The sequence below is a fragment of the Poecilia mexicana genome, unplaced genomic scaffold (genome assembly GCF_051168715.1).
Source record: "Poecilia mexicana isolate PSO_F unplaced genomic scaffold, ASM5116871v1 scaffold_5, whole genome shotgun sequence".
Classification (NCBI taxonomy): Eukaryota; Metazoa; Chordata; class Actinopteri; order Cyprinodontiformes; family Poeciliidae; genus Poecilia; species Poecilia mexicana.
The window spans coordinates 1,991,672-2,015,715 of record NW_028263374.1 but is presented as its reverse complement, the minus strand read 5'-3'; the positions used below and the strand labels follow the sequence as shown (position 1 = coordinate 2,015,715).

General features: G+C 40.2%; 2 protein-coding genes across 4 annotated transcripts in view; one reads left to right on the top strand and one right to left on the bottom strand.

Moving 5' to 3' along the window:
* Positions 1-21,140, bottom strand: part of sox13 (SRY-box transcription factor 13) — a 31,160-nt gene extending 10,020 nt beyond the window's left edge. The window contains exons 1-7 of one of the 3 annotated variants that reach the window (XM_088005320.1): positions 20,827-21,140; positions 6,986-7,196; positions 6,762-6,864; positions 5,048-5,134; positions 3,582-3,754; positions 2,699-2,767; positions 2,419-2,533 (exon numbers count right to left, since the gene is read on the bottom strand). In XM_088005320.1, coding sequence (XP_087861446.1) covers positions 2,419-2,533; positions 2,699-2,767; positions 3,582-3,754; positions 5,048-5,134; positions 6,762-6,864; positions 6,986-7,196; positions 20,827-20,900 — 832 coding nt within the window. In that variant the 5' untranslated portion in view covers positions 20,901-21,140. The remainder of the gene's footprint in view (positions 1-2,418; positions 2,534-2,698; positions 2,768-3,581; positions 3,755-5,047; positions 5,135-6,761; positions 6,865-6,985; positions 7,197-20,826) is intronic. The other 2 variants (XM_088005321.1, XM_088005322.1) reach the window with 2 other exon arrangements.
* Positions 12,831-13,881, top strand: LOC148159570 (uncharacterized). Its single transcript, XM_088006031.1, has one exon. The coding sequence runs from the start codon at positions 12,831-12,833 to the stop codon at positions 13,704-13,706; it is 876 nt and encodes a 291-aa protein (XP_087862157.1). The 3' UTR covers positions 13,707-13,881.
* Positions 21,141-24,044: the final 2,904 nt, after the last annotated feature.

Here is a 24,044-nt window from a genome sequence, read left to right as displayed (position 1 = left end):
GAAGAAGCAGAGCACAGGTTTACAGGCTGCAGACGGATCCAAACGTAGAAACGTTCAGCATGCGTTTCCATTGACCATGTAGTTGTACAAATTGGAACAGCCAAAGTAAATTTGCTTCATGGAAACACGGCAATTTCGACAAAAAAGAAGAAGAAAAATCAAAAGTTTTTGTGTTGTAATGAGGTGGTTTTTCTGCAGTATCTAAATGAGTATAACTACAAAATTGCAATGAACACACTTTTACTGCATCGTGTGAGTCATCATCGCGTTGTCACCACTTCCTGTCAGCATCTTCAGAAAGGACAAAAGAAAAGTGACAGGAAGTAGAAGGAGGATGACGACGTGGCGAGGGTTTTTTTTAATGACGTTGCGTAAACAAGTGATTTTAATTACATTTGTTATATAATGGAAACACCACAACTGCAAAATGATTTTCTTGTCAGCATTAGCGGAATATGGACAAAGTTTTGCATACATTTTGTAATGGAAACACAGTGACTAATGCACCGAGGTGGTCGGAACATTTTCCTGACCCTTCACAGCTTTGGTGAGCCACTCTGACCAACGCAACATTGTGATAACGTCTAATGAAGTTTGTGGCTATAAGTTAACAAAGTAAGAAGTTCATCCTGGGATTACTTTGGCATGAACTGGATCACGCCGCCATGGCAGTGGGTGGTCCGGTGTGACGAGAGGAAAAACAAATAACATCTACCTGACCGTCATCACAGACCAAATGCACCCCTTAAAGAAACAGTATCTCACCATATCAGTGGCATCACCGATGCCAGATGAAGCAAAAGATGGTTCAGGATTGGTTGAAAGAAACAAGAAATTTGAGGCACAGCTCAGAATTGGAAAATTCACCGAGTGATAATCTGATTGAGCATAAATATAATCTGTTCCAGTCTGTTCTGATCGGCTCAATTTGGACTCCAGCTATACTGGACTGGACTGTATTTGGTTCATTTCATTAAACTTAAATTCTATGAGAGAGAAACTAACAAAACAAAACGAGTGAAATTCATGAGCAACTGCATCCATCCTGGTTCATTTAAATCCATTCATTACAGTCCAACTCGCCTGTTCAGTTACCATAGCAACACAGCTCAACTCCATCAGCTGCGAGACATTACAGTGAGGTAACCGAGTTAAGCTGGACTGAATCTAAAGCGTGTGGATAAAGAGCCGTGCTCAGTTATAGTGTAATGCAGGATGGAAATGACCAGCAGAGGCACCAACAATGACTTCATGGACACGCCGTCGGTTTGCATGCTTATCATAACCTGCATAGTTAATATCTCCATGGAAATACCAGTGGTAACGTTGCTATGGTAACAGAAAAACATTGAGCCTAACTGGTTTCTCACTTGGTGACTGTACAATATTTTCATGACTTTTATGATGTAAGATATTTTGATCTGCCCCATTTGTGCTTCACAAATAAACTTGATTGATTGAATGACCGATTCATTGAAATGCTCCAAATAATTTTTGATGCTATCCAACATCTACACTAACGTGTAAATCACTGTGATGATATGAATGTTGGGCTTATTTGAAAATGAGTTTTTCCAGAGTGGAATAATAATAATAATAATAATAGTAAAACTTCTATAGAACTGCCTAGAAAATTCAAAGGAAAAAATTCCAAGAAGCCTCAAAGTGCTTAAAAAGATCAAAAGAAATTATTTTTATAGCAATCACCGAAAGATTAATAAAATGATTAAATTAAATTGATGTTTTTGATACGTCTGGCAAACATAGATAAGAGGTGGTGCATGCTGCTTATCTGTCCTATGTGGACATCATATCACTCTTCTAGTTTAGGTTAAAAAATAAAAATAAAAAGATATTCTGAAAAAAAATAAATAAATCAGCGATTCAGGTTTTCAGGAATAAATGCATCATTACAGACGTTAAAACAAAAAGAGCTTTTATATGTCAACCAAATGAGCAAAATGGCGGCGATGAGTCGACACGTCGGTAAGCAGAGATGTACTTTCAGATTACATGAGGTGTAGAAAGGCCAGGATGTTCCAGACGCAGCTGGAGTTCACTTCCAAATCTTTATTTCATATTAGTCCATAATTCAAAAGTGATTTTAGATTGGACCATATTTTGACAGGATAATTTAAATTCACCTGAAGTTTTAGGGAAAATCCCAAATGAACAATACGCCACTGATGTTCAGGATGCAGCTGATGCAAACGTACAAAATAAAAAAAAAAGTAAAAAAGAGGCACCACCAAAATGAAAGTCAGCAGCCTTTCTTCACACACCTGACAACACCTCCCACTTACGCAGTGCTGAACTTAGCTATTTTAACGTTCCTCTAATCTGTTGTCTTTCTCTCCATGCTCCCATTTCAGTGTTTTTTTTTTTAATGTTTTTAATTTCTTTTTTACTTCTACTCACTCGGCTTGCAGGGGATGGGCTGCAGAGGCAATGTCATCGGGGGGTCTGAGGAGACGGGGAGGGTCTGGGTGTTGGGGTGGAAAGCCGGGATCATCACGTAGGGCATGTTCACCTGCTGGGACAAAACAACAAAAAAAAGGAACCTTACACAAAATGTTCTGGGGTTATTTTCTCCAGCACTCTAATGTGCTGACCTGCACTGAGAACTTCTCATTTGTAACGGTCATCTGGTGCCGCCTTGATATATGGAGACACACAAAAGCTCTGGAGAGGAGCTGACCTGGATCTGCTGCTGAAGCAGGTTGATCTTATGCTGCTGCTGGATCAGCTGCTGCTGCTGCTTGGCGATCTGAGAGACGAGGCACATTCATTAGCTGCTGTGTGAGCAACCAGAGACGCACGCAGTACAAGGGAAAAAGTCAGAGCACTGCTACAATCTGTCACATTTGCTCAACAGCTGCGTTTCCGTCACAGATGTGTGCAAATCTTTGTCTACGTTCCGCTAATGCCGAAAAAACTATTTTGCATTTGCGGTGTTTCCATTAAACAAGAAATGAAATTAAAATCACACATGAATAAGTTTGTTGACATGATAAGTGACTCAAAATCATGGTGCTGACTGATGTCGGCCTTTTATTCATGCTCTGGAGCCACAAACCCCGCCTACTGTGGAGCGGCTACATATGCGGCATTTTGGGGAAATTGTAGTCGGTGATTTTACAGAAGAGTTATGGATTTAACACACTTGAATGTCACATGACTTTTTATGAACTGTGATGCTGTGAGAGCTCTGGTGGAGCCAGCTGCACACGGTCTGCAAAAAAACAAAACAAACCATCTTTCTCCTACTACTTCCTGTCTTCTTCCTCTGCGTTTCTGACAGTAGTAACAACCGGTTGATGATCATGTGACCTTTGTAATGCAAGAAACTGTTTTTTTTTTAATTCAGTTGAAGAAAAATAAATAAATAAATCACCTAACCCGCTAAAATGTATGTTTTTTTGCGCTAGAATGCATGTTTTTCATTAAGCGAATTTGTTTTTTTGTCATTTCAATTGGTTCTATGGTTGGTGGAAACGCAGCTGGTGACAACGTTCTGAAATGCCAGACCACAGGAACGTCTCATATCATCTGACTGATGATATTCCTGCAGGAAGCCATACCTGCTCCTGCTGCTGCCGGGCCAGCTCCATCTGCTGCTGCTGCTTCTCCAGCAGCAGGGCGGCCATGTTCCTCTGCTCTGAGTGGGCGCCCAGCAGCTGCTCCCTCAGGCCGCTCAGCTGGTTGATCATCATCAGCAGCTGCAGCTCCTTCTCCGCCAGAGACTCCGGAGTGCCTGGAAGCCATCAGAGCAGGCATGTCAACCTGGTTTTCATTTCGTCTCACACACACACACACACACACACCACAAATGTCCTAAAAAAAAGGGCCAATGGTGGCAGAATCTGTTGATAAAACTTCCCATTAAGAGACTATTAAAATGTGAATAAATAGCAGTCTGATGAGAATGTGTCAAAGTTAAATAACACTGAACACAACATAGTTTGGCACAATACAAATGCCGGATTTGGTCGCAAGTTTGACACCTGTGGATTAGAGGAATAACTGAATCTAAAAATAAATATTTATTGGAAAATTCTTTTGATCATTTTTAAGTTTATTGTTAGAAAGAGAAACTTTGTTTTTGTGAGCAACATTTCAAATTTGACAAAATGTAGATTCCTGTTTTTACAGGAAACAATCTAATATTTGCAACTAATTTTCAGTGAGTGATTAATTAATTAACATTTTTCAAAATAAAAATGACATTCTCTGATGAATTTTAGTAGTACATAATATTTATGCATTGCAGTAATCGCCATGGAAACAGCTGTATTTCAGATGTGTACCAAGTAGTGAGGTGGTGATAAAATTGGCTGATCTTGATCTGCTAAATGGAAACTCCAGATCGTTTCACAGTTAGACGGAGATGTGGTCAGGTTGCTTAAAAACCTCTGTGCCAACGTCAAGGAAGATATAGTGACATTACCCGTGCTAACTGTGCTAATTTCCTAAATAAAACATAAAATTTCAAATCCATAATCATTAATTGTCTTTTGTTAACAATGACAATGAAACTTATCAAAAAGTGGAAAGCAGGATGGAGATGTTAATAGTAGCTGGGAAGATCAAGCCCACAAATCGTCTTCATTCCATATAAACGCTGCAGTTGCTGCCATAACTTTGGGTCAGAGTTATGCTCGGGTTGTTGACAAAAAATATATTTTTTTCAAAGATTACAAACCCTTTTCTTTATGAATTGTTCACAAAAAATAAATGAATTAAAAAAACTGAAATTTGCTCAATTATTCTTTTAAATAATTTAGCAATAAAATTACAAAATTAATAATTGGCAATCATAGTTTAACATAATGCATTATTACATTATTGCGCCCATGCAAAAACAACCGCAATCAGTTTTAGCCAAGAACACAGTAAGACTACTAATGGAATATTAAAGCACAGTTGTTCCATTTAATCTAAAAACCAATACTTAATGCAATGAAATACAAAGAATACAAGCAGCAAATCGAGTAAAGTTGTTTTTTTATCGTTTGTTTATTTTTACTTTTTTTAAATCAGAGCTGACCTTTGAGTTGTCCTGCGCCCACTGAGCTTTTATCCAGAAGTTTCTCCTTCCAGTCGGTGTTCAGCAGCTTCTCGATGGTTGGCATTACTGTTAACAGAACCAAACAGGCACTCAGCTGAACTGCTCCGCGCGGCACTACACGACACCCAGAATCTACTCCGTCAAATCAAAACACATCCAACTGTAGCGCTAACTACTTTCTGCGGCTCCCCTCCCGCCCAGCCTAATGGCACTGATTGGAGAAGACGGTCGGAATGTCGAAGGCCGCGCGATTGTTTGTGCATCAGGGAGAAATTTGGAGTGTTTGAGTGGATCAATATTTGGACAGAGAATAAACCAAGGTCACAGAGTGGAGAGAATTTGAGAAAAAAGAAGAAAAAAAAATCAACCAAAGAGTTCAGAATTGTGAAAAATTTGAGAGTAGAGAGTGAATCTCTGAACAAAAAAGCACTTTCAGTCCACTTTAAATCAATCTAGAGCCCAGCGACAGCATGACTGTGCTAAGCAACAATACAAAATTTATTTCACTTAATATGTTATGAATATAGCTTGAACATATGATTACTTAGAGAGCTTGAATATAAAGTCACAAACAAAAAGTCTTGGATACTGAAATGTTGGCCTCTGGGGGAGGTTGTGTGTCCATTTCCTACACAGCATACACATTGTCCTCACCTGTGGGGGGCGCTGCAACAAGAACCACCGAAGAAAACAACAAAAACAACTTCTGACGACACTGAGCACAACTTCTTCTCCAAAAAAAAAAATGTAAAAAAGATGGAGATGCTAGTGGTTGCTGCCTCTTGTCGTTGGTAAAAGATCAAAAACCATTTCTTCTGCTAGCGCGAGCCTTGTGCACTTGTTTTGGCTGCAAGTACCCAGAATGCCCTGCGCTACAACCTGCTTCCTGATTTTGGAGGGAGCAGACTTCAACCACGAGAGTTCAATTACAGATTCACACCTCCCCAACCTAACCACACTGTATAGATAAACAGACATGTTTGATTTTGAACTATATCAAACAGCTGATTCAAAAACTGTCAGAATATTTGTCTAAAAACACTGATTGTCCAATCTAGGGTTGGTCCAAAGGGAACAAATTAAGTAATCAAAGGTAAAACAGTTTGTTTATTTAAGTTCTTACTCCATCTCAATATGATTATATTCAGTTACTCTTAAAATACATCAATGTGGAGGCCATAAACCTTAGAGACCTGAACATCCAAGAGTCTGCTGACCAGAAGGGGTGGGCGATATGGACACCAGTCAGATGTGCACACAGTAACTGTATTTAATCATATTTTCATATGTATTGACTTTTATTGATACTCTCTTTGAACAAACAGGAGTGTTACAACAGTCCGTATTGTAACACTCCTGACAATATGGACAGTTGTCATCATTAAGCATCATTAATTAGAATTTGTTATGGCTACAATAATAAATAATCTTATCATGGTTAGAAATTTATCACGATAAGTGATAAACGATACAATAAATGCCCAGCCCTACTGACCAGTCATGCAAGAGACTTTAAAAATACCAAAAGACCTTAAAGTGGCTTTTAGTTATCATGTCTTACTATTTAAGAAGTAATGTTACACTTTTACATTGTGATAAGTTATTATAGATAAAAGAAATAACACTGTCTGGAACACTAGAACATCTCTGAAGTATTTCCACCAACAAGTGACTCTCAAACATGACTACAGACCTTCCTTAATTTTGGCTTGCCCCTCTGATCGCTCGTGAATCCCGGCTTCCTTCGCTCCCATGGGGCTTTGCTTGTGAGGCGGCTCCTTTCCTGGAGAGCCCTCCTATAAGAACATGGAGCAACTCATCACCACACCAAGCTAATTTGACCGTTTCAGCATCGTTCCCCAATGAGTGGGAAGAATCTTTATTTTTAAATGCATTCCTACTAATAAGACTCCTTACCGAAGGGGAGCGTGACAGTGGGGGGGTCAGCTGGCGCGTCTCTAGAGGCTGACTTGTTGACCAGTCGTGCAGAGTCCTGGGGTGCTCCGAGTTGGTTTTGGCTCCGTTGTCTCCGCCGCATTCCTCCTGTTCCACTTTGACACCGATGTCCGCCATGCGTACATCCCCACCGGAGAGGAGGTGCAGAGCTGAAGGGCTGGGCTCAACCATTCTGTTGGAAGAACAAACACACACATAATGCTAATTGTCCTCTGGGTGTGGCACGCTGCGAGTCTCTGCCATGCTAATTTGCCCGTTTTTGTACAGGTAGTTGACACTAAGCGTGACTCAAAATGGAAATTACATGAAGACAAGGGAAAGTTTTTGAATTGTCTCATTTCATGCACTGGCAAACTTAAGATGTGGGCACAGTCCTAATTAGAGGCTTGGCCACAAACACGAAAAGATTAGATGGTTTTTCAGTCCCACCCTGTGTGGTGCTAGCCTTGGCTTGCAGAATGTTCCAGCTTGAGCCTGGAGTTCTTTCACAGGGTGGTTCAGGTTGACACGGACTGCAGCCAGGTCCGCTTTTATTTAGTTACCAGCTTTGACTTTTCACTGGCCGGCCCAGAGAACGACCTTAGCACTGGAAGTAGCTTTACACGGTGGGATTATGAGTCTTAGGGCTAAACTGTTGATGTATCTCGGATTTTAAAAGGAAGACTCCAAATACATGAAAAACACCGGAGATGTGGTCAGGTTGTTGAAACTGAACACAGATTCTCAGCAAAATCTCCACCTGAAGATATCATGCCTCCAGGTCAGAGGTCATGGCACCAAGTACATTGGCTTTTCTTTCATTTTCTTTCACATGCATTGTAATTTTTAGTTAATTTTTATGGGTATGTTTTGCACCCATAAACAAACCCATTCAATACATTTTACAGGTATGACAGTTCATCCAGCTACACAGTAGATCAAATTCAATTTAACAAGAAAATAGCTTAGGGATATTTTGGGGCAAAGTGAAAATCTGTTTTTTTTTTTTTTGTATACATAACCAAAGATTTCACAAATCTGCATTTTAAGGTATTTGTAATCAGTTTTACATTTATGTGTATCTATGGTAACGAGCAGACACTTAGAGCAGGAAAACTTATGACCCTTTTTATTCGTTACTTCAAAGTAGTGGTCTCAAACATTTATTACTTTTATTCATTTACTTACTGAAGACTTTCCAAACCTCTGACCTCCATTTGCTTTGGGTCATAAGTGATTATGACCTCTAGCCAAACAAAAACAGCTCACAGATAAATCACCCGATACTCTATTACCTTACATCAGGACTGTTCAGATTGTGGCTTGGGGACAACTTGTGGCCCCAAGTTGATTTTTTGCACCCTACAATTATAAATTTGACCTAACAGTGCAAGATGAGGATGAAACTACAAATATCTATATGCAATCTTCTTCCAAAAATGTTAGACACAACACAAACGTGATCGTCTTTTCTAAGCCACTGAGTTCCATTTTAATTTCGTGGTAAACAGAACCACATCAATCCTGTGAAGTGAACTTATGCTCCAAAATGAACAGGACACACACATCTGCTTTTAACTACTTTATGAAAACTTTGCTAAATACAGAAAGTATTTTTAAATTAAGACTAGCCCAGATCTTGTTTTTTGTTGTTGTTTTTTTGTTTGTTTTTTGCTGATACAAAAATATATATAAATTTTCAGTTTTCAATAAACATGGAGATTTCTTAAGCAATACTTTGGGGAGTGCAGGGGTTGGCAAAATCCCACTAAAATGCAATGTAAAGTGTTACATTTCAGAGTAACATTTAAAGTGTTCAAGCTGCAAGACCAAAAATGACTAGTAAGAAGCAATGCACATCAAAAATGTTTTTCTCAGTAAACTGTTGAGACAAACTAAGATTGAAATATTGTTGAGATGAGTTTGGTTCAGTGTCACTAATCTAATCTCTGCTAACCCTTTACAAAAATGTAAGGCTCTAAATAAAACTAAGTTTTAATAAGTAACCCCACTTAGTAAAACTCCTCAAACATTGATTTATTTGTAGTGTCTCTAAATACAGGTTACGTGTTATTTAAATTGTAACTTGTTAAGTTGCTTTATTTTTAAACTTGTTTTGGTTTTGCCTTGTCCTGGATGGCTGAGAACCTACAAGTAGAAATAATGAATATCTGGGAAGCATCAACTTAATGCTCAAGGCACCAGGGATTTTCACTGAAAAAAAAAAAATCACGTTATTTTGTGGGTTTAAAGACTACGTTTACTACTCTTCTCATTAACTTCAGCGGTAGAGAGTTAAATGATTAAAGTATTTGCTTTAGTCTATCAAAGCAATGTAGCCAGTTTTGCTAGTTTTGATTTCCAAGGCATAATGTGGTAGTTTATCATGACTCAGCCAAAGTAATGAAATAACTGCAGTCTAATTTTTATTGTCAATCCGTTTCATCCTATTGAGCTACATATCTTTTGCTTTAAGTATTTACTTACTGGAGGGGTTTTTGCTTGTGCAGCATAACCACAGCTAGCTCCTCAGTTCAGCGGCTCTGACAGGGTTTTTCCGCTGCGCTGCTGCTGCTGTTGTTGCTCCTCCTACACATTGGACTGAACCATTGTTCCAACAATGGCGGGGGAAACATAAAATTTCATCCTTATTTTTTTCCATAGATGAATGGCAGATTTATTTAGTTTTTTGTTTCTTTTGCATTTTCATATAGACATTTTTCAACAGTTTCTTTTGTGAATTTTTGGGGAACGGGAACAAATCTACACTTGAAGATTGGGGAAGTGGTCCAGACCCTTTAAAACTCTTTTTAAGTTTTGGATTGCACATATAGTATGTCACAATTCATACTATTATTATGCACAACTATTGTGACAGTCATTCTCTTGGCATTCTGTTTTATGGCATACTTTTGTGATATGTACACAGTTATGTGTTGTTTACTGTATCAAATAAAGTTCATTATTTGATATAGTACATTTCAGCAAAGAGGCAGCACAAACTTAGTGCCTCAAATGACAAAAACATAACACAACCAGTTATGAAACAAGCATCGAATGCCATCATTAAGCAAATATACTTGAAATATAATCGATAAATGTTCTAAGTTATTATTAATATTATTTAGGCAACTCTTAACAGGTGAGATCTTAGCCTTGGTTTGAAGGAAGTCAGTGTTTTGGCTGTTTTCCAGTTTTCTGAACGTTTGTTCCAGATTAAAGGAGCATAGAAACTGAATGCTGATTCTCCAAATCTATGACATTTTCTGTTCCAATAAAAGAAAAACAACTTTATTTGTTTAACTAAAACAGATCATGATTAGTTTATTGTTAAACAGGTAAAATATATAAATATATTTTTGGTGATTTTTAATCATATTTTTTGACTGACAGCACTTTTAAGTTGACGATTTTGGCTGATGTGACAAACGGTTTGGATCTCACCCAGACTGCAATCGACTCTACAAAGATGACAGAAAATAACTTTTAAATTGCAGCAATTCCTGAATGAACAAAGTATCAGAGCGGCTGTGAAACGTTCCAGGTCCAAACAAACAAACAGTTGTAGAAGTCCCGTGTCAGACACATCCACATTTTGTACATATTTTTGTCGCTCTTTGGGTACAAAACTAGAATGGAGATGGGGAAAGAAAAAAAAAAAAAAAAAAGGGGCAAAACCTCAACAAGCCTAATCCAGAATACGGTGACCTGGTTACGGTCAAGTTAAAATCAGTGTAAGTCTCGACTACGTGACAGGAAAACAGAGGGAGACAGGACAGGTTGATTGAGAGAGGTCTGAGTCCACGCAAACCTGAACAAATACCAACTCGGGATTGTGTGTGTGCGCGTGTGTGTGTGTTATTTCCAAGCTCTACAACCGGAGGAAAAGAAAAACACAGCAGACAGCAGAACAAAACAAACAGAACACACAAGGGCAAAAAGTGCACATATATATAAAGAGGCAGAAAAAAAAGCTATTGTTGGAGCCAGGGAACAAAGGAAGCCAGGACAATGGGGGAGAGGCTGACAAAAGCCGCCGGCCGCAGGAAACGGGCCGGATAACAATGCCAGCGGAATGTGCCGACCAACTCGGGAACACGGCAAAAAAAAAAAAAAAAGAAAAAAAAAAAAAGCGGAGCGCCACCGTTCTGTGGAAAGCATAATAATGACTCAGAGCCCCCCCCGCTCCCAGACTGCACACCCTGTTTCTGAACAAAGGCACCTGTCTGCCAGGGTCCACAGCTCCAGACCTCACCAATATGCTTCAGTGTGTGGGTGTGGCTGTTAGGAGACATATACAAACAGGTAGTAATGGTGACCTCATTTAACCATTATACTGCATCAAAAGTTGAGGTTTAAAGGTACAACCAACTCACCAAACAAGACCATTCACCATGCTGAGTTCACAAGAGCAAGACAATGAGATTTTAACAATATTTACAAAAAAAAAAAAAAACCTGAAGATCAATTTATCTTCCGTTATTGTTTTGTAAATGGAGAAAAAGTTGCATGAATCTATAGAGCTCTGGAAAAAATGAAGAGCCGACTGCACTGAACCCCACTGAAAACCTCCTGGTTATTCCACCAAATGTTGATTTCTGATCTCTTCCTGAGTTCAAATATTAATATTGTTGTGTCCAAATGAATATGAACTTGTTTTCTTTGCATTATTTGAGGTCTGAAAGCGATGTGTCCTCTGTTATTTTGACTATTTCTCATTTTATGCTATTAAACACTAAATTTTTGCTCGGAATTTTGGAGACATATCAGTAGTTCATAGAAGAAAAGAACAATGTTAATTTTCCTCAAACGTGTAACTATAAAGAGTAAAAGCAGAGAAACTGATCATTTTAAGTGGTCTCACTTTGAAAAACTTTTTCTGGTTTCTTTGTTGTCCCAACAGTCCAAAAGCAGCAAACGAAAAACTGTCTTTTTACATTTTTAAGAGATATTATACTAATGATATAAATTTTTACAATTAATAAAAAAAAAAAAATCTCCTTCAAAATTGTTCCATTCCGGGATGAAAGTGTTGGCCCTGTTGTACTTCAGTTTCTCATCATTTATATGGAGAAACTTTGAATTAAAACCTTCCATTTATGAAGGAACAATCTTCAAACTAGAACATTTCTGAAGAAATTTAAACGGGGCCTGCCAAAGTGTGCCCATCTAATGCTACAAATTAGCATCAATGCTAAAGTAAGCTGCAATGTACTGAATAGCATGTGGAGAGTCACAAACATGTTGAGTAACATGGACTTACTCCATTCTGTATGTTAAAATTAGTGTACAAGTTAAAATGAGCCAAATTGCTAACATAATGCTGTCACTAGCATGTTGTTTTACATTTACGTCCTCTATTCAGTATACTAAGTGTGACTAATAAATAAGAAAAATAGATAAAAGCTATTTTTAGGGAAAAGGCTAATGCTAATGGGGAGCAGTGAAATGCTAATGTTTGTGTTAATGTTAGCAAGGCAGTGTATTAACCGACAAAAGAGATGCAACTACTATCATGAATATAGATTAGCCAAAAACCCTATAAATTACAACGAAATAACACTACTTCTGCTAGCCGCCAGAAGTAAGACCCATAATTGTTTCCCCAGTAAGCCTCCCAGGAGTAAGGTGGATAGAATGTTCAGTTCCAATGGTATCAATGACATCAGCAGTAATGTCATCACTCTATGATATCACCAGGGAATCTCTCTCTTGAATGTAGCTCACGGACAGTTTTCTCAGACCTGTTCCACAGTTCTATCGCGACAGATCACCCTTCAGAGCACGTTTGACGTTCAGAGAAGCAAGAAGTTACTAGATTATAGACATGAAGCAACAACAGATTGTTTGCGAACATGAAGTTTTTCCAGCTAAGCTTTCATGGGTCGAAATGGTAGACCTCAACATCCATGTCGACTACGACGCTATCATTTTCCCTGTTGAAGATGACAGCCCCATTGAGCCGGAAGATGAATCAGAGATCCAGGGAGAATCAAGTCCTTCCGGCGACTTTGAGAGTCCAAGATCATTGGAAGTCAAACAGGAAACAACACCCTCTGCTGGCTTCAAGATACCCCCCTCAGTGGAAGACGTGGAAGAGATTAGCCAACACGTCAAAGATCTGACAAAGCAGGTAGACGATCTTAAAACAGAACTGCAGAAAAAGAATTTTGAACTCCATGAGGAAAGAGACCGAAGGATTGCATGTCAGGCTGAAGTCAAATCCCAGCAGGAGGAGATTCAAAAAATGCAAAAAATGTTGGAAAAAGAACGTCACCTGCAAGTGAAACGTGAACAGGTTTCTTGCTCTTCCAAAGTTACACCTGACAAGAACGTTCTTCAACAGCTGGAGTACTTCAAATGGGAGGCTGCAAAATATGCCTCCCGCAACAAAGATCTGATTGAAGTAATGGTTGAGGAATACAGAGTGAGACTCAAATATGAGGAGCAGCTCAAAAGTCACTCTGAGCAAGCTTCCAAATTTAAGGCTCAGGAGGAAATGGTGAAATCTTTGCAGGGCCAGGTTATGGACCTGAAGGTGGAGTTGAAACTTGCTCTAGAAAACAACCATCCTAGAGTCTCCACCCGACCAGAGTTCCCCCTGCAAAGAGAAGGCTCTCTACAAACAGAGGAGACCAAGGAAAGACAGACCTTGAATCAACGAGGGGTAGCCATGCATAGTCTGGCTCGGCCTTTACATTGACCCACATCCAGGTTGCAAACAGAAGGCTTCCTGCAAACAGAGGAGACAAAGGATAGACAGACCACCAATCAACCAGAGAGGTCTGAAGAAAGATGGACCTCCAATCAACCAGGGAGGTCTGAGGAAAGATGGACCTCCAATCAACCAGGGAGGTCCGAAGAAAGATGGACCTCCAATCAACCAGGGAGGTCTGAGGAAAGATGGACCTCCAATCAACCAGGGAGGTCTGAGGAAAGATGGACCTCCAATCAACCAGGGAGGTCCGAAGAAAGATGGACCTCCAATCAACCAGGGAGGTCTGAGGAAAGATGGATCTCCAAACAACCAGGGAGGTCTGAAGAAAAACGGACCTTGAATCAACAAGGGGTCTCCATGCATAGCCTGGCTCAGCCTTTGCGCCGACCCACACTCAGGTTGCAAACAAAGGAGTCCACACAAAGCCAAACCTCCACACAAACATGGAGGTCCGAGGAAAGACAGACATCCATGCGACCAACCTCCACTGGTTGCATGGAGGACCTTCATGTTGGCGTTGGCATGAAGGCCAAGCTAAGCCCGGCTCAGCCTTTACACCGACCCACACCCAGGTGGCACTAACCTATCCAAGCCCAGGTTTTGCTAACACTTTGCATTATGAAAATTTGAGGCTTTGCACAAATTTGGCAAAGCCTTAAATTGTTTAACAAATATTCATCCATCATCTAGTATGTTAGATGATGGATGAATATTTGTTAAACAGTTGAGAGTAAAATACGAAACAGAGAATTTGTGAACATTAATTTGGCTCTGCTACTGACCAGAAACAACCAATCAGAACCAAAAGGCAAACCTTTGGTTCTGATTGGTTTCTAATCAGACCCATTAGACTACTGGTGTACTGCAGTTATGCAATTGGCAGAAAAACAACCCAACATTATATCATTTATAGAATGATTTAGAAAACGAAATGTAATTCAGGTTTGTCAAAACTATTTCAACCCATATTAGAACTTTGCATTGATTTCCCTTCATTTTAGTAGCTCCAATTTTGCCTAACCCAGACATTTTCCCTAACCCAAACCAATACTAGTCTATTCCTAACATTAACTAAACCTTAATTCACATCTTGCCTCTAAACATTACCCTTGACCCAAAGCAATGAATCCATCATATTAGGACAAGTCTTTGGTCCTAATACGGTGGACCTAATATGACACTGGACATATAATGGTGCGTTCACACCAAACACATTTTGACCGTCAGGCGCATCTGGTTTATATTCAAACTCTATGTGGAGGCGTGTCAAGGGCCGTTGCAGCGCTCTTCGAGCGTCTAGCGCGGCGCCATTTGAATCGTTTGACGCATCCAGCGCATCCAGTACTCCACATAGACTTTGAATGTAAACCAGACTCGCCTGATGTTCAAAACGTGTTTGATGTGAATGCACCATTAGAATGTTTAGTTCCTATTGTAACAATGACATCAGCAGTGATGACATCACTCTTTGATCCATCAAATGAATCTCTCTCTTGAGTGTAGCACACAGACTGTTTTTTCAAGGTTCCTGTAACTTTTAAGTTATGAATCTTCTACAGGAGCATTAAAATTATTTGAAGGCACAGAATCAGCCTAGTAGGTTCACATTCTCAGGTGAGAGACTCACCTGGTATAAAGTTAATTTTTCGGTACTGGAATTTCACCGAGGATAAATTACTTTAATCAAAGCATGTCATGAATATATGTGCATATATTCCATCTTAAGTACATAGCATAATACTTTTTTTGTTGCTTTTGCCACCACTAGATATGCATATAAGATAACATAAACAGCACTATTCAGAGATACAATGAGTTTATAGCAGCGGCTCTGATGCCAACATGTCCAGAAAACATATTAAAGATTGTGATTGTAGCATGTGTTACACACATCAGGGCTGGTGTTGGTGTAACAGATGCCGATTTTCCTGTAAAAGTCTAGAACAGGTAGGAGTGATGAGGCAGAAACAAATCTGTGCTTCACTAATCCTAATGTGCAATGTTTTACTTCCCAACAAAATCTCTCAGGATGTTTTTTGTTTCTTTTTTGGATGATCACTCAGCCCTGAAAAAAAAAATCCAACTCTTCACAGTCAATAATTAATCTGCCTTTAATACTCATAATGAATCTCTGCAAACATCTGTCTGGAGCTGTACACTCAGTCGTGGTGGCAAATTGTCTAATGTGACGTCACATAAATGTATTACTTAAACAAGACAGTATGCCTTCATTAGACACTTAACATCCAACCCTGTTTGGTTTTATTCTTCTTTTGTTAATAAAGTGTGTTGGTTCAGGAGGTTGTGCCGTTTCACTTGTGCTGCCGCCAAACCTGTTTAAATGTGGCCGAGCCCATCACCGAAAACAAACAGGGACCTAAAAAGCAGTTAGAAACTCCCTGTTCAAAACATTTAAAATAATTCCACTGTTTAAATGAGCATTTCAAAAATCTTTGTTCCAAGATAACTGATGCACGGTTGTTGTTTTTCTGTGTATTGCAACACAAATCTACCTTTCTGGTCTAAGTGTAGAAGTACGTTGACACTACTGTTTGAAGACTGATGTTCTGAGTTTTGAGCCGTAAATATAAAAATGCCTCTTGAAGTCGGAATTCCGACAGCCGGAGCTTACCGAGCAGCCCTGGATTTCATGATTGCTGCTCTTAAACTCTTTACTTCTGCTTGATGTTTGATAACCACTATAAAACTTGTATTGTAAAAAATGTATTGTTAGCTTGTTGGCTAATAGGAGCTGGCATTGAAACAAAGCAGATGGCACCGAGTTCTGACTGAAGGTAAAGTTATTCCAACTTCTAATTTATGTCCAAGTGGCATTAATTCGAGTGAACCTAGATATTTGTACAGCTCTTTCTATTCAAATCTTAATATCCAATGTAACTTACTCAGTTGACTGCAGCTAAAACTCCAGAGCACATAAAACAGCTGTAAACATGTGGGACGGGCAGCCTCACTTCAAGTCAGCCACTTGACTACTTTTAGTTCTTAAAGTGATCTGAATTATTGGTGTGTTTGTTTTAGATCACAAGCAGGCAGAATTGGAGGCTAAACTCTTGTGAAGCGGAACAAAACACACACACGCACACACACACACACACACACACACACACACACACACACACACACACACACACACACACACACACACACACACACACACACACACACACACACACACACACACACACTGGCAATTCAGCCAACAATACTCAGGAAAGCATTTCAAACGCACCGATTCACGTTCCATTCGCAACTGGAATAAATCAACAGCTTTCAAAAAAATCTGCATGAGCCTCATCTTGTTTGACAGCTATTTTCAGGTGTGGTGTTTGTTTGTTTGTGGATATTTATGTAGAAATAAAATCGGGGGGTGAAGAGGGAGAGGTGGGAAACTGTTTGACCAACACGGCGGCGGCCACCGTCGGCAAGGGGTTGATTGTGCGACGGCGGGTGGGAAAGGGGAGCAGAGGGGCGGGGGGGCGCGGACGGCGGCAACACGCTGAGTCCAGTCCCACGCTCAGAGTTATTCCTGGGTCTCCTCTCGGCGTTCCGGAGGGAGCCGGACTGCAGGGCTGCCACAGGTGGCGTTCACACGCTCAGAGTGAATGTGTGTCACTGGCTACAGAGGTATGCACAGAATCTCAACGACCCACAGAGCTGTTGACAGCAAGGAATGCGCGTCAAAGGTGTGTGTATTTTTCACCAGCGCAAAAGGTTTTTGTTTGTACTCTCTTGGACAATGCCGTCGGCGTCTTAGTGAGAACAATGCAAACCAGTCAAGGTTGCCGCTTCCATCCCTCTCCTCTGGTTGAACAACACACTCACAAGTCTATCCGTGGCAGATTGCATCCATGCAGAACCCGACCTTGTGTGTGTGTGTGTGTGTGTGTTGCATTATTTGAAAAGCGTTGCCTTCTTGTGAGGCTATCTGATTGAGGCCTGGGTTTTTTTTTTTTGCGACCACCTACGAGGCTGTTTGGGCTTTTATACGGCATTGTCGCATGCTGCTGAGAAATCACAATGAAGCTGTGACCTCCAAGCAGATGTTGAGCTTTACAAAGTAGAACAAAGTGAGTGAGCAAAAACTTGTATTAGTGTGTTAGTGTATGCATGCATAAAGCAGGAAATAAACCAGCCAGAGCAGGTGATCTTTGCTATGGAGGGGAAATCGCTTACCTGCAGTATCAAATGTTTGAGTTAAAAAAAGAATAGTAAGCCAGACCTTTCAGTCATGCATACCTATCACTAGTCATGATTAATCCTGTAAAGCAAGACTAATATGGGGAAGAGACATGAACAATTTAATTAAAACCATTGTCGAGTTTAAAAAACAAACTTTAAAGCCATTATTTCATGCTCTTTATGGAGTTTAAACTACTTTTACTGAGTTGGCAGAGAAAGTGCCAGAGTCGTACATATCTCAGCCCTAATCCTCCTTGACATGTTGCTGCACACTGCCAGCTGACTGGCTGAAAGACAGCTGCTATGTTTTTCAACACTTTCACAAAAACCAACTTAACTGTTCGAGAAAAAAAATGTCATTGTTAATAAACAAGGGAGGACAGTGTGAAAACTACCAACTGTTACAATTCAAATGATTCATGTTTTTCAATTTAGGTAAAGGTCCTTGTGTAAAATACTTCGATACAGTGAAACCTTCGCATTTTCACTTATGGGACACTATTTGGGTCAACCATTAGCTGTTTATAAAAGGAGCATTCAAACCAACTTGGCTTAGTCCACTCTAATCAAACTTCAAAGAAAATTTTGCCAGTTAGCAGCTAGCTAGTCAAGGACACTTTGCTTACAACCTTTTCCCCAAGAAAACAACACCAGCCTTCAGAGTGTTCAGGAGGTTACAACAAACAAAAGTAGTGCTTCTTTTTCTGTCTTTTCTAATGCTGTACTTGTAAAATGTTTTAGCTAACAACCTAGCCATAGCAAACTTAAGCACTTCAGAAACGTAGAGTTGCGTCGTTTAATTCTACTTCCATGTCGGCTGTATTGGAGCATTCGCACAGAGTAAGACACCTCTGCTCAGCCATTAAAAAGTTTTATGCTGTGTTTGGATCTACCCTGTTAATGGTAGAGCTGCTCTCACTGTCCAAAAATACGTGCAACCAATTTCTGCGGACCCCAGAGATGAGTCACACAGGTGTTGAGATTGAAGCGGACAGCAGAGTGAACCAGACGGTATGAAATGGCCTTTGTAAGCTAACACCACCTCCAAACACACGCTGCCTTAAACTGGTGCTGCACAGAGTTACCTGATGTTTTCTGCCAAGATGTCAAAGAAAAACTCTGTTAGTGTTTTCCAAATTGTTAATTTATGTGTATGGATCACAATTGGCTAAAATAACCTTTCGTTTTTAAAATCAGTGAAAAGCACAAAAACTTTTGTCATAACAGGTTGTTTAACTTTAAGACTTCTCGTCTCCTTTTCAATCAAACAAACTACTTTGTTAAATTTGTTTGCCGTACAGCTTATGGAAAGCCTCGCTTGCTGCTCGTAAGCGGTCAAATCAACAATTCAAGAAAGTTTTAAAAGCCTAAAAACCGAAAGATTCATCTCAAAAACATTTTCTCAAATAAGCAGTTTTAGTCGGGGCTTACAGGTGAAAGGTTCGTGGCCTGCATGGTAGGAATCAATTTCTTTGGTTGCCTCTAAATACAAGCATGTGTCACATGCATCTGGCAGAGCAATTTTCTGTTTTAAGTTGTTCTTTGTTTCTTTTTGTTGTTGTTCTCTACAGATGACGGTTCACTTTTGATAACTTTAAGGAGAAACCTTAAAGGTGAACTGACCTTTCACATCAAGTCCATGGCTCAGTCTCCACGCGGAGTTTCGGTGCGTTGTACCACGAGTCTTTTACGATTCAGCGCTGCCGGCTGAGTCCTCCTACCGCATGAATGACAGCAGACAGAGGAAACCTCTGCTCTCAGATAAAAATCAACTCCTCTCCCTTTTGAGCGCCGACAACACTGAAACGTTACACTTCCCACGACAAGAATCACTTCACACAAAAACTTCAGTTACCCAACAAGTTGTAACTCGCAAAACCTAACATTTAGTCCCCAGGGGGTTGGCAATGCAAATCCCTTCTGTTGTTCTCTCTTTCTTTTCCTTTCCTTTTGTTTCCTCCTTCTTTCTCTCTGTCATTGTTTTTCTTCTTCTTCTTTGCCTTTCCCCTCCTGACAAGAGCAGCTTTTCGGGCTTATATCATCCTAGTTGCCTTTCAACGAGTGCCTGGAGCAAAATTGTTCAGAGTACACAAAAGCCAGAGTGCGTGAGTGCCAGGAGGCTTACTCAACAGATGAAAGAAGTGTTAGGCATCTAAAGGTTTATTTGACAATATATAAATAAAGACAATTTTGCATTGTCATCACTGTGACTGACAGCTGCAACGGTAAAAAAAAAAAAAAAAAAAAAAAAAGATTCATGCAAGAATGTCTCATAAAACTTCATCCAATTACAGCAAACCCAAAATTAAAACATTAAACACTTAGAGAAAAAAAACTTTCTCTGTGCCAGATTTCCACTGCACCATAACATATCCCTGATTAGCACGCCATTTCTCACGCATTGTTCAATTGTCAGCAGCTTTTCGTGACAGGGTTGCCCACGGTGAGTTCCGACCCGCCGCGCAGTCGTGTCAAGACAAGTGTGAAGCAATGTATAAACAAATGTTTGGGGAAATGTTTCGCAGTTAGCAGTATTTGCTTAGGGATGATAAAGCAATCCAGCCGCTGCTGCGGCGGCAGCGGCAGCGGCTGGAGCCGGCGCGGTCTGCCCACAGGGCCTGGCTCTGCCTTATCGTGGAAAGAGCTTCCAGCAAAGTGCAACATTATTTAAACTAAACCGCATCTCATCTACAAAGCTTTTAACGCAACACATACACGACTGAGCTCACTTCGCGGGCTACAGATGTTCATTTTTGATTAAAATTGAGAGGCATGTGTCGGAAGCGAGGTTGTGTAAAGTTGAAGAAAAATTATAATTTCAAAAATATTCTAAAAAATAAAAATTAAATAAAAAAAACATAACCCATTATCATTCCTCCACCTTCTCCATGCATTCTGTACTGACCTGGCAGGGCCGGGTGGATGTGCGGGGATCCAAAATCGCTCCCTGCCTGGAACAGAGCTGCTGACACAAGTCATAGTGAGTGGCTCTGCTCTGCCCTGCCGCTCCTGTAGCGTCTGTCTTTTCTACTCTGTTACCTCTGACCCAAGCAGCCGCCTCTCCGCCGGTCGGTCCCCGCTCCCCCCCAGACTCTCCCCTCAAGAGGGAAAAAGTACAAAGAGCCTCTTCAGATCCCACCGCACGGGCTGAGCATTTGCATAATTAGCATGCTGTTGCAGGTAAGCCTTCCTGCAACACGACCGTGTGCGATAGCGATCAGGCGGCCAACCAACAGGTGTGATTTTCATGTGATAAAACACATTCATCGGAGGAGGACGCTTTCTAACAAAGTCGGCTTTATCCCCTCCGTTATGATTTCCTGGACACATGACCGCAAACCGGGAAAGCGAAGCCAGAATAATATGTGAAAGGTATTGTGGATTCAGCGTTGAAAAAGAAAACATTTACATAGCAGAGAGGGGAAAGAATAAGGTGTCACTGTAGCTGCTTTTCAGTATTTTAAAGTTGGGAAATTATATGAGCGTTACATTTTGGAGTTGGTTGGGCTTTTGTTTGGTTGTTTGTTTGTTTTGAGTTTTTTTGGGGGGGAAATTTTCGATTTTGCAACATCAGTGGAAAGAAAGGACTTTCAATTCCAACTAAGAATTGAATATTTATGGTAAAAAAAAACTTTTTCCCAAGAAATGTCAAAAAAGAGGAGGAGTTCCAGGTTGGGTTTAATACCCTTTTCACCAAGCTGTACCCCACTTTTCTACCTACGGAAGTTCATTTTCCATTTTGATACTCAATTGTATTCATTTATCTGATTCTATTTGGTTTTGAGGTAAAAACATAAGAATAAAAAAATAACATGAATATTTTGGCTCCCGTTGCTCTTTAGGCTTGCCAAACTTAACCAAAACCAAACCACAACAGGCATGAGTGTCCTCTTGCTGTTAGATATTTACTGGAATAACAAATCAACATTTTAATGCGGCAATTATTCAAATATTGTATTGTATCAAAGTGAGTATGAATAATCCATTTCAAAACAGAAATCTCAGGAGTAATGATCGCAATTCTTTTTTATATATATATATATATATATATATATATATATATATATATATATATATATATATGCGCGCGCGCACACACACACACACACACACAAGTAATGGAGATGGAAAATGAATAAAGGTGAGGAAAGGTTTAAAGGGAAAGAAGAGGAGATAGAGAAGAGGTCTGCCTCTAGAGCGGCAGAAAGAGAGAAAACAAAACAGAGAAACCACAGCAGCAAATAGCATATCTTTATATAATAACAACTATAACATCACTGAAAAGTACAAGGTACTACAAGATGAGTCAGTGGCAACCTCACCCAAAGAGTGTATCTGCGTAGCATCTGAATGTAAAACACCCAATGATCGTAATTCCCTAAATCTTCAGTTGTTAAAGCGAGGCTCCAATAGGGATGTAAGATATAGTATGATATATGTTTAGTTTCTCATAAAATGCTTTTGGTAATGGAGTCGCTTTGGTTGTTACAATGCCCTGTGATGGGACTGAGGGCCTGTCCGGGGAGTCTTTCACTTAATGAGAATAAAAGACACACACTAGTGCACCTTGACTGAACTGACAGAGATTTACTGTAGAACAAAATGGGATATGGAATTATTCTGCCTCAATCACAGAAGTATCTTCATGAAGATAACTTTTCTGTTTTTTCAGAAACCCAACTGATAATGGATGGGAACATCCATCCATTTTCTAAACACCCTTGTCCCTAGTGGGATCAGGACAGGTGATGGTGCCTCTTTCCAGCGAGACGTTTCTGGACAGGTTGCTAGACCATCGCAGACAGGACAAACAACCATGCACAACACACACACCTAAGGAGAATTTAGAAAGACCAGTTAACCTGACAGTCATGATTCTGAACTGTGGGAGGAAGCCAGAGTACCCAGGGAGAACCCACCATGCACAGGGAGAACATGCAAACTCCATGCAGAAAGACCCTGGGCCGGGAATCGCACCCAGGACCTTCTTAGTGTAAAGCAACAGTGCTACCAGCTGCGCCACTGTGCAGCCCAGCTGGGAACATATAGGGATGAGAATTCCCACATGTCCACATCAATACTGACCCAATTCTATTTTAATAGAGCAAACACTTTCAACTGGTACAGTTTTGGTTATGCACCAAGGTTTGGTTCTCATTTTTCTAGATGGAATGCAATGTAATCCTCTTCCCAATGGTTCTGCACTAAACTGAATTTTAGAACATGTTATTTATTTGAATTTCAATTGCTCCCTTAATCGGTTTAGACTACATTATATGCTATTATCCAACTAATTTTAAGAACATTTCAGAAGCAGATTTTAATAGAATTTGAAAGCCCTAGAAAACTTTTGAAATCCTTCTGGAGAATACATGTTTCATGCATGGGATCATTGTTTTCCCTTCTAAAAATTTAATCTGTAGCACACACAACTACTCACAGCCACACACATGCGCACACACACACACACACACACTCAGCTCTTCAACAAAGCCTCCTTGCGGTGCTGACCGAGTCTCATTAGAGAATGAGCTCTCAGGACCGGAGACACAATTGCCTCACTCTCTTTGTCTTTCTTCCCCCTCTCTTCCTCTGTTCTCTTGGCCTTTTGATGTCAAGGGTACTGAACCGTAGAGCGCAATCCAAAGAATAAGCTCATCAACAGTGGCACATGTGGCTTTCTCAATTTTTTGGGGGTGATTTTTCTCTAATTGCGCTGAATCTACACGCACACTGGGGAGCAGACACACACGGAGCAGCGAGCCCTGATAAGATGCTGCTGTTCTGTCGACACTCCTCAGTTCATCACAAGCAGCAGTGTTGGAAACTCTAGTGCTGCGATTGACTGATAGAGACATCACAAAGACTGCATTTTACTCCACTTTTCCTCTTGGAGTTCAAAAGGCCCGCCCATAGCACACACACACACGAACACACACTCAGCTCATCTCAGCACTTCTCTTCGACCCAGTCCATGTCCTAAACACAGATGCAACAGGCATGGAGTCAGTTTCAGTAGAGAAAGAGGTTACTTAGCAAAACGTCTGAGACAAAAGACATAAACATATCTTCATTTTGTTATTTTGAAAAAAATCTGGACCCCTGCAGAAACTAGGGATGCAC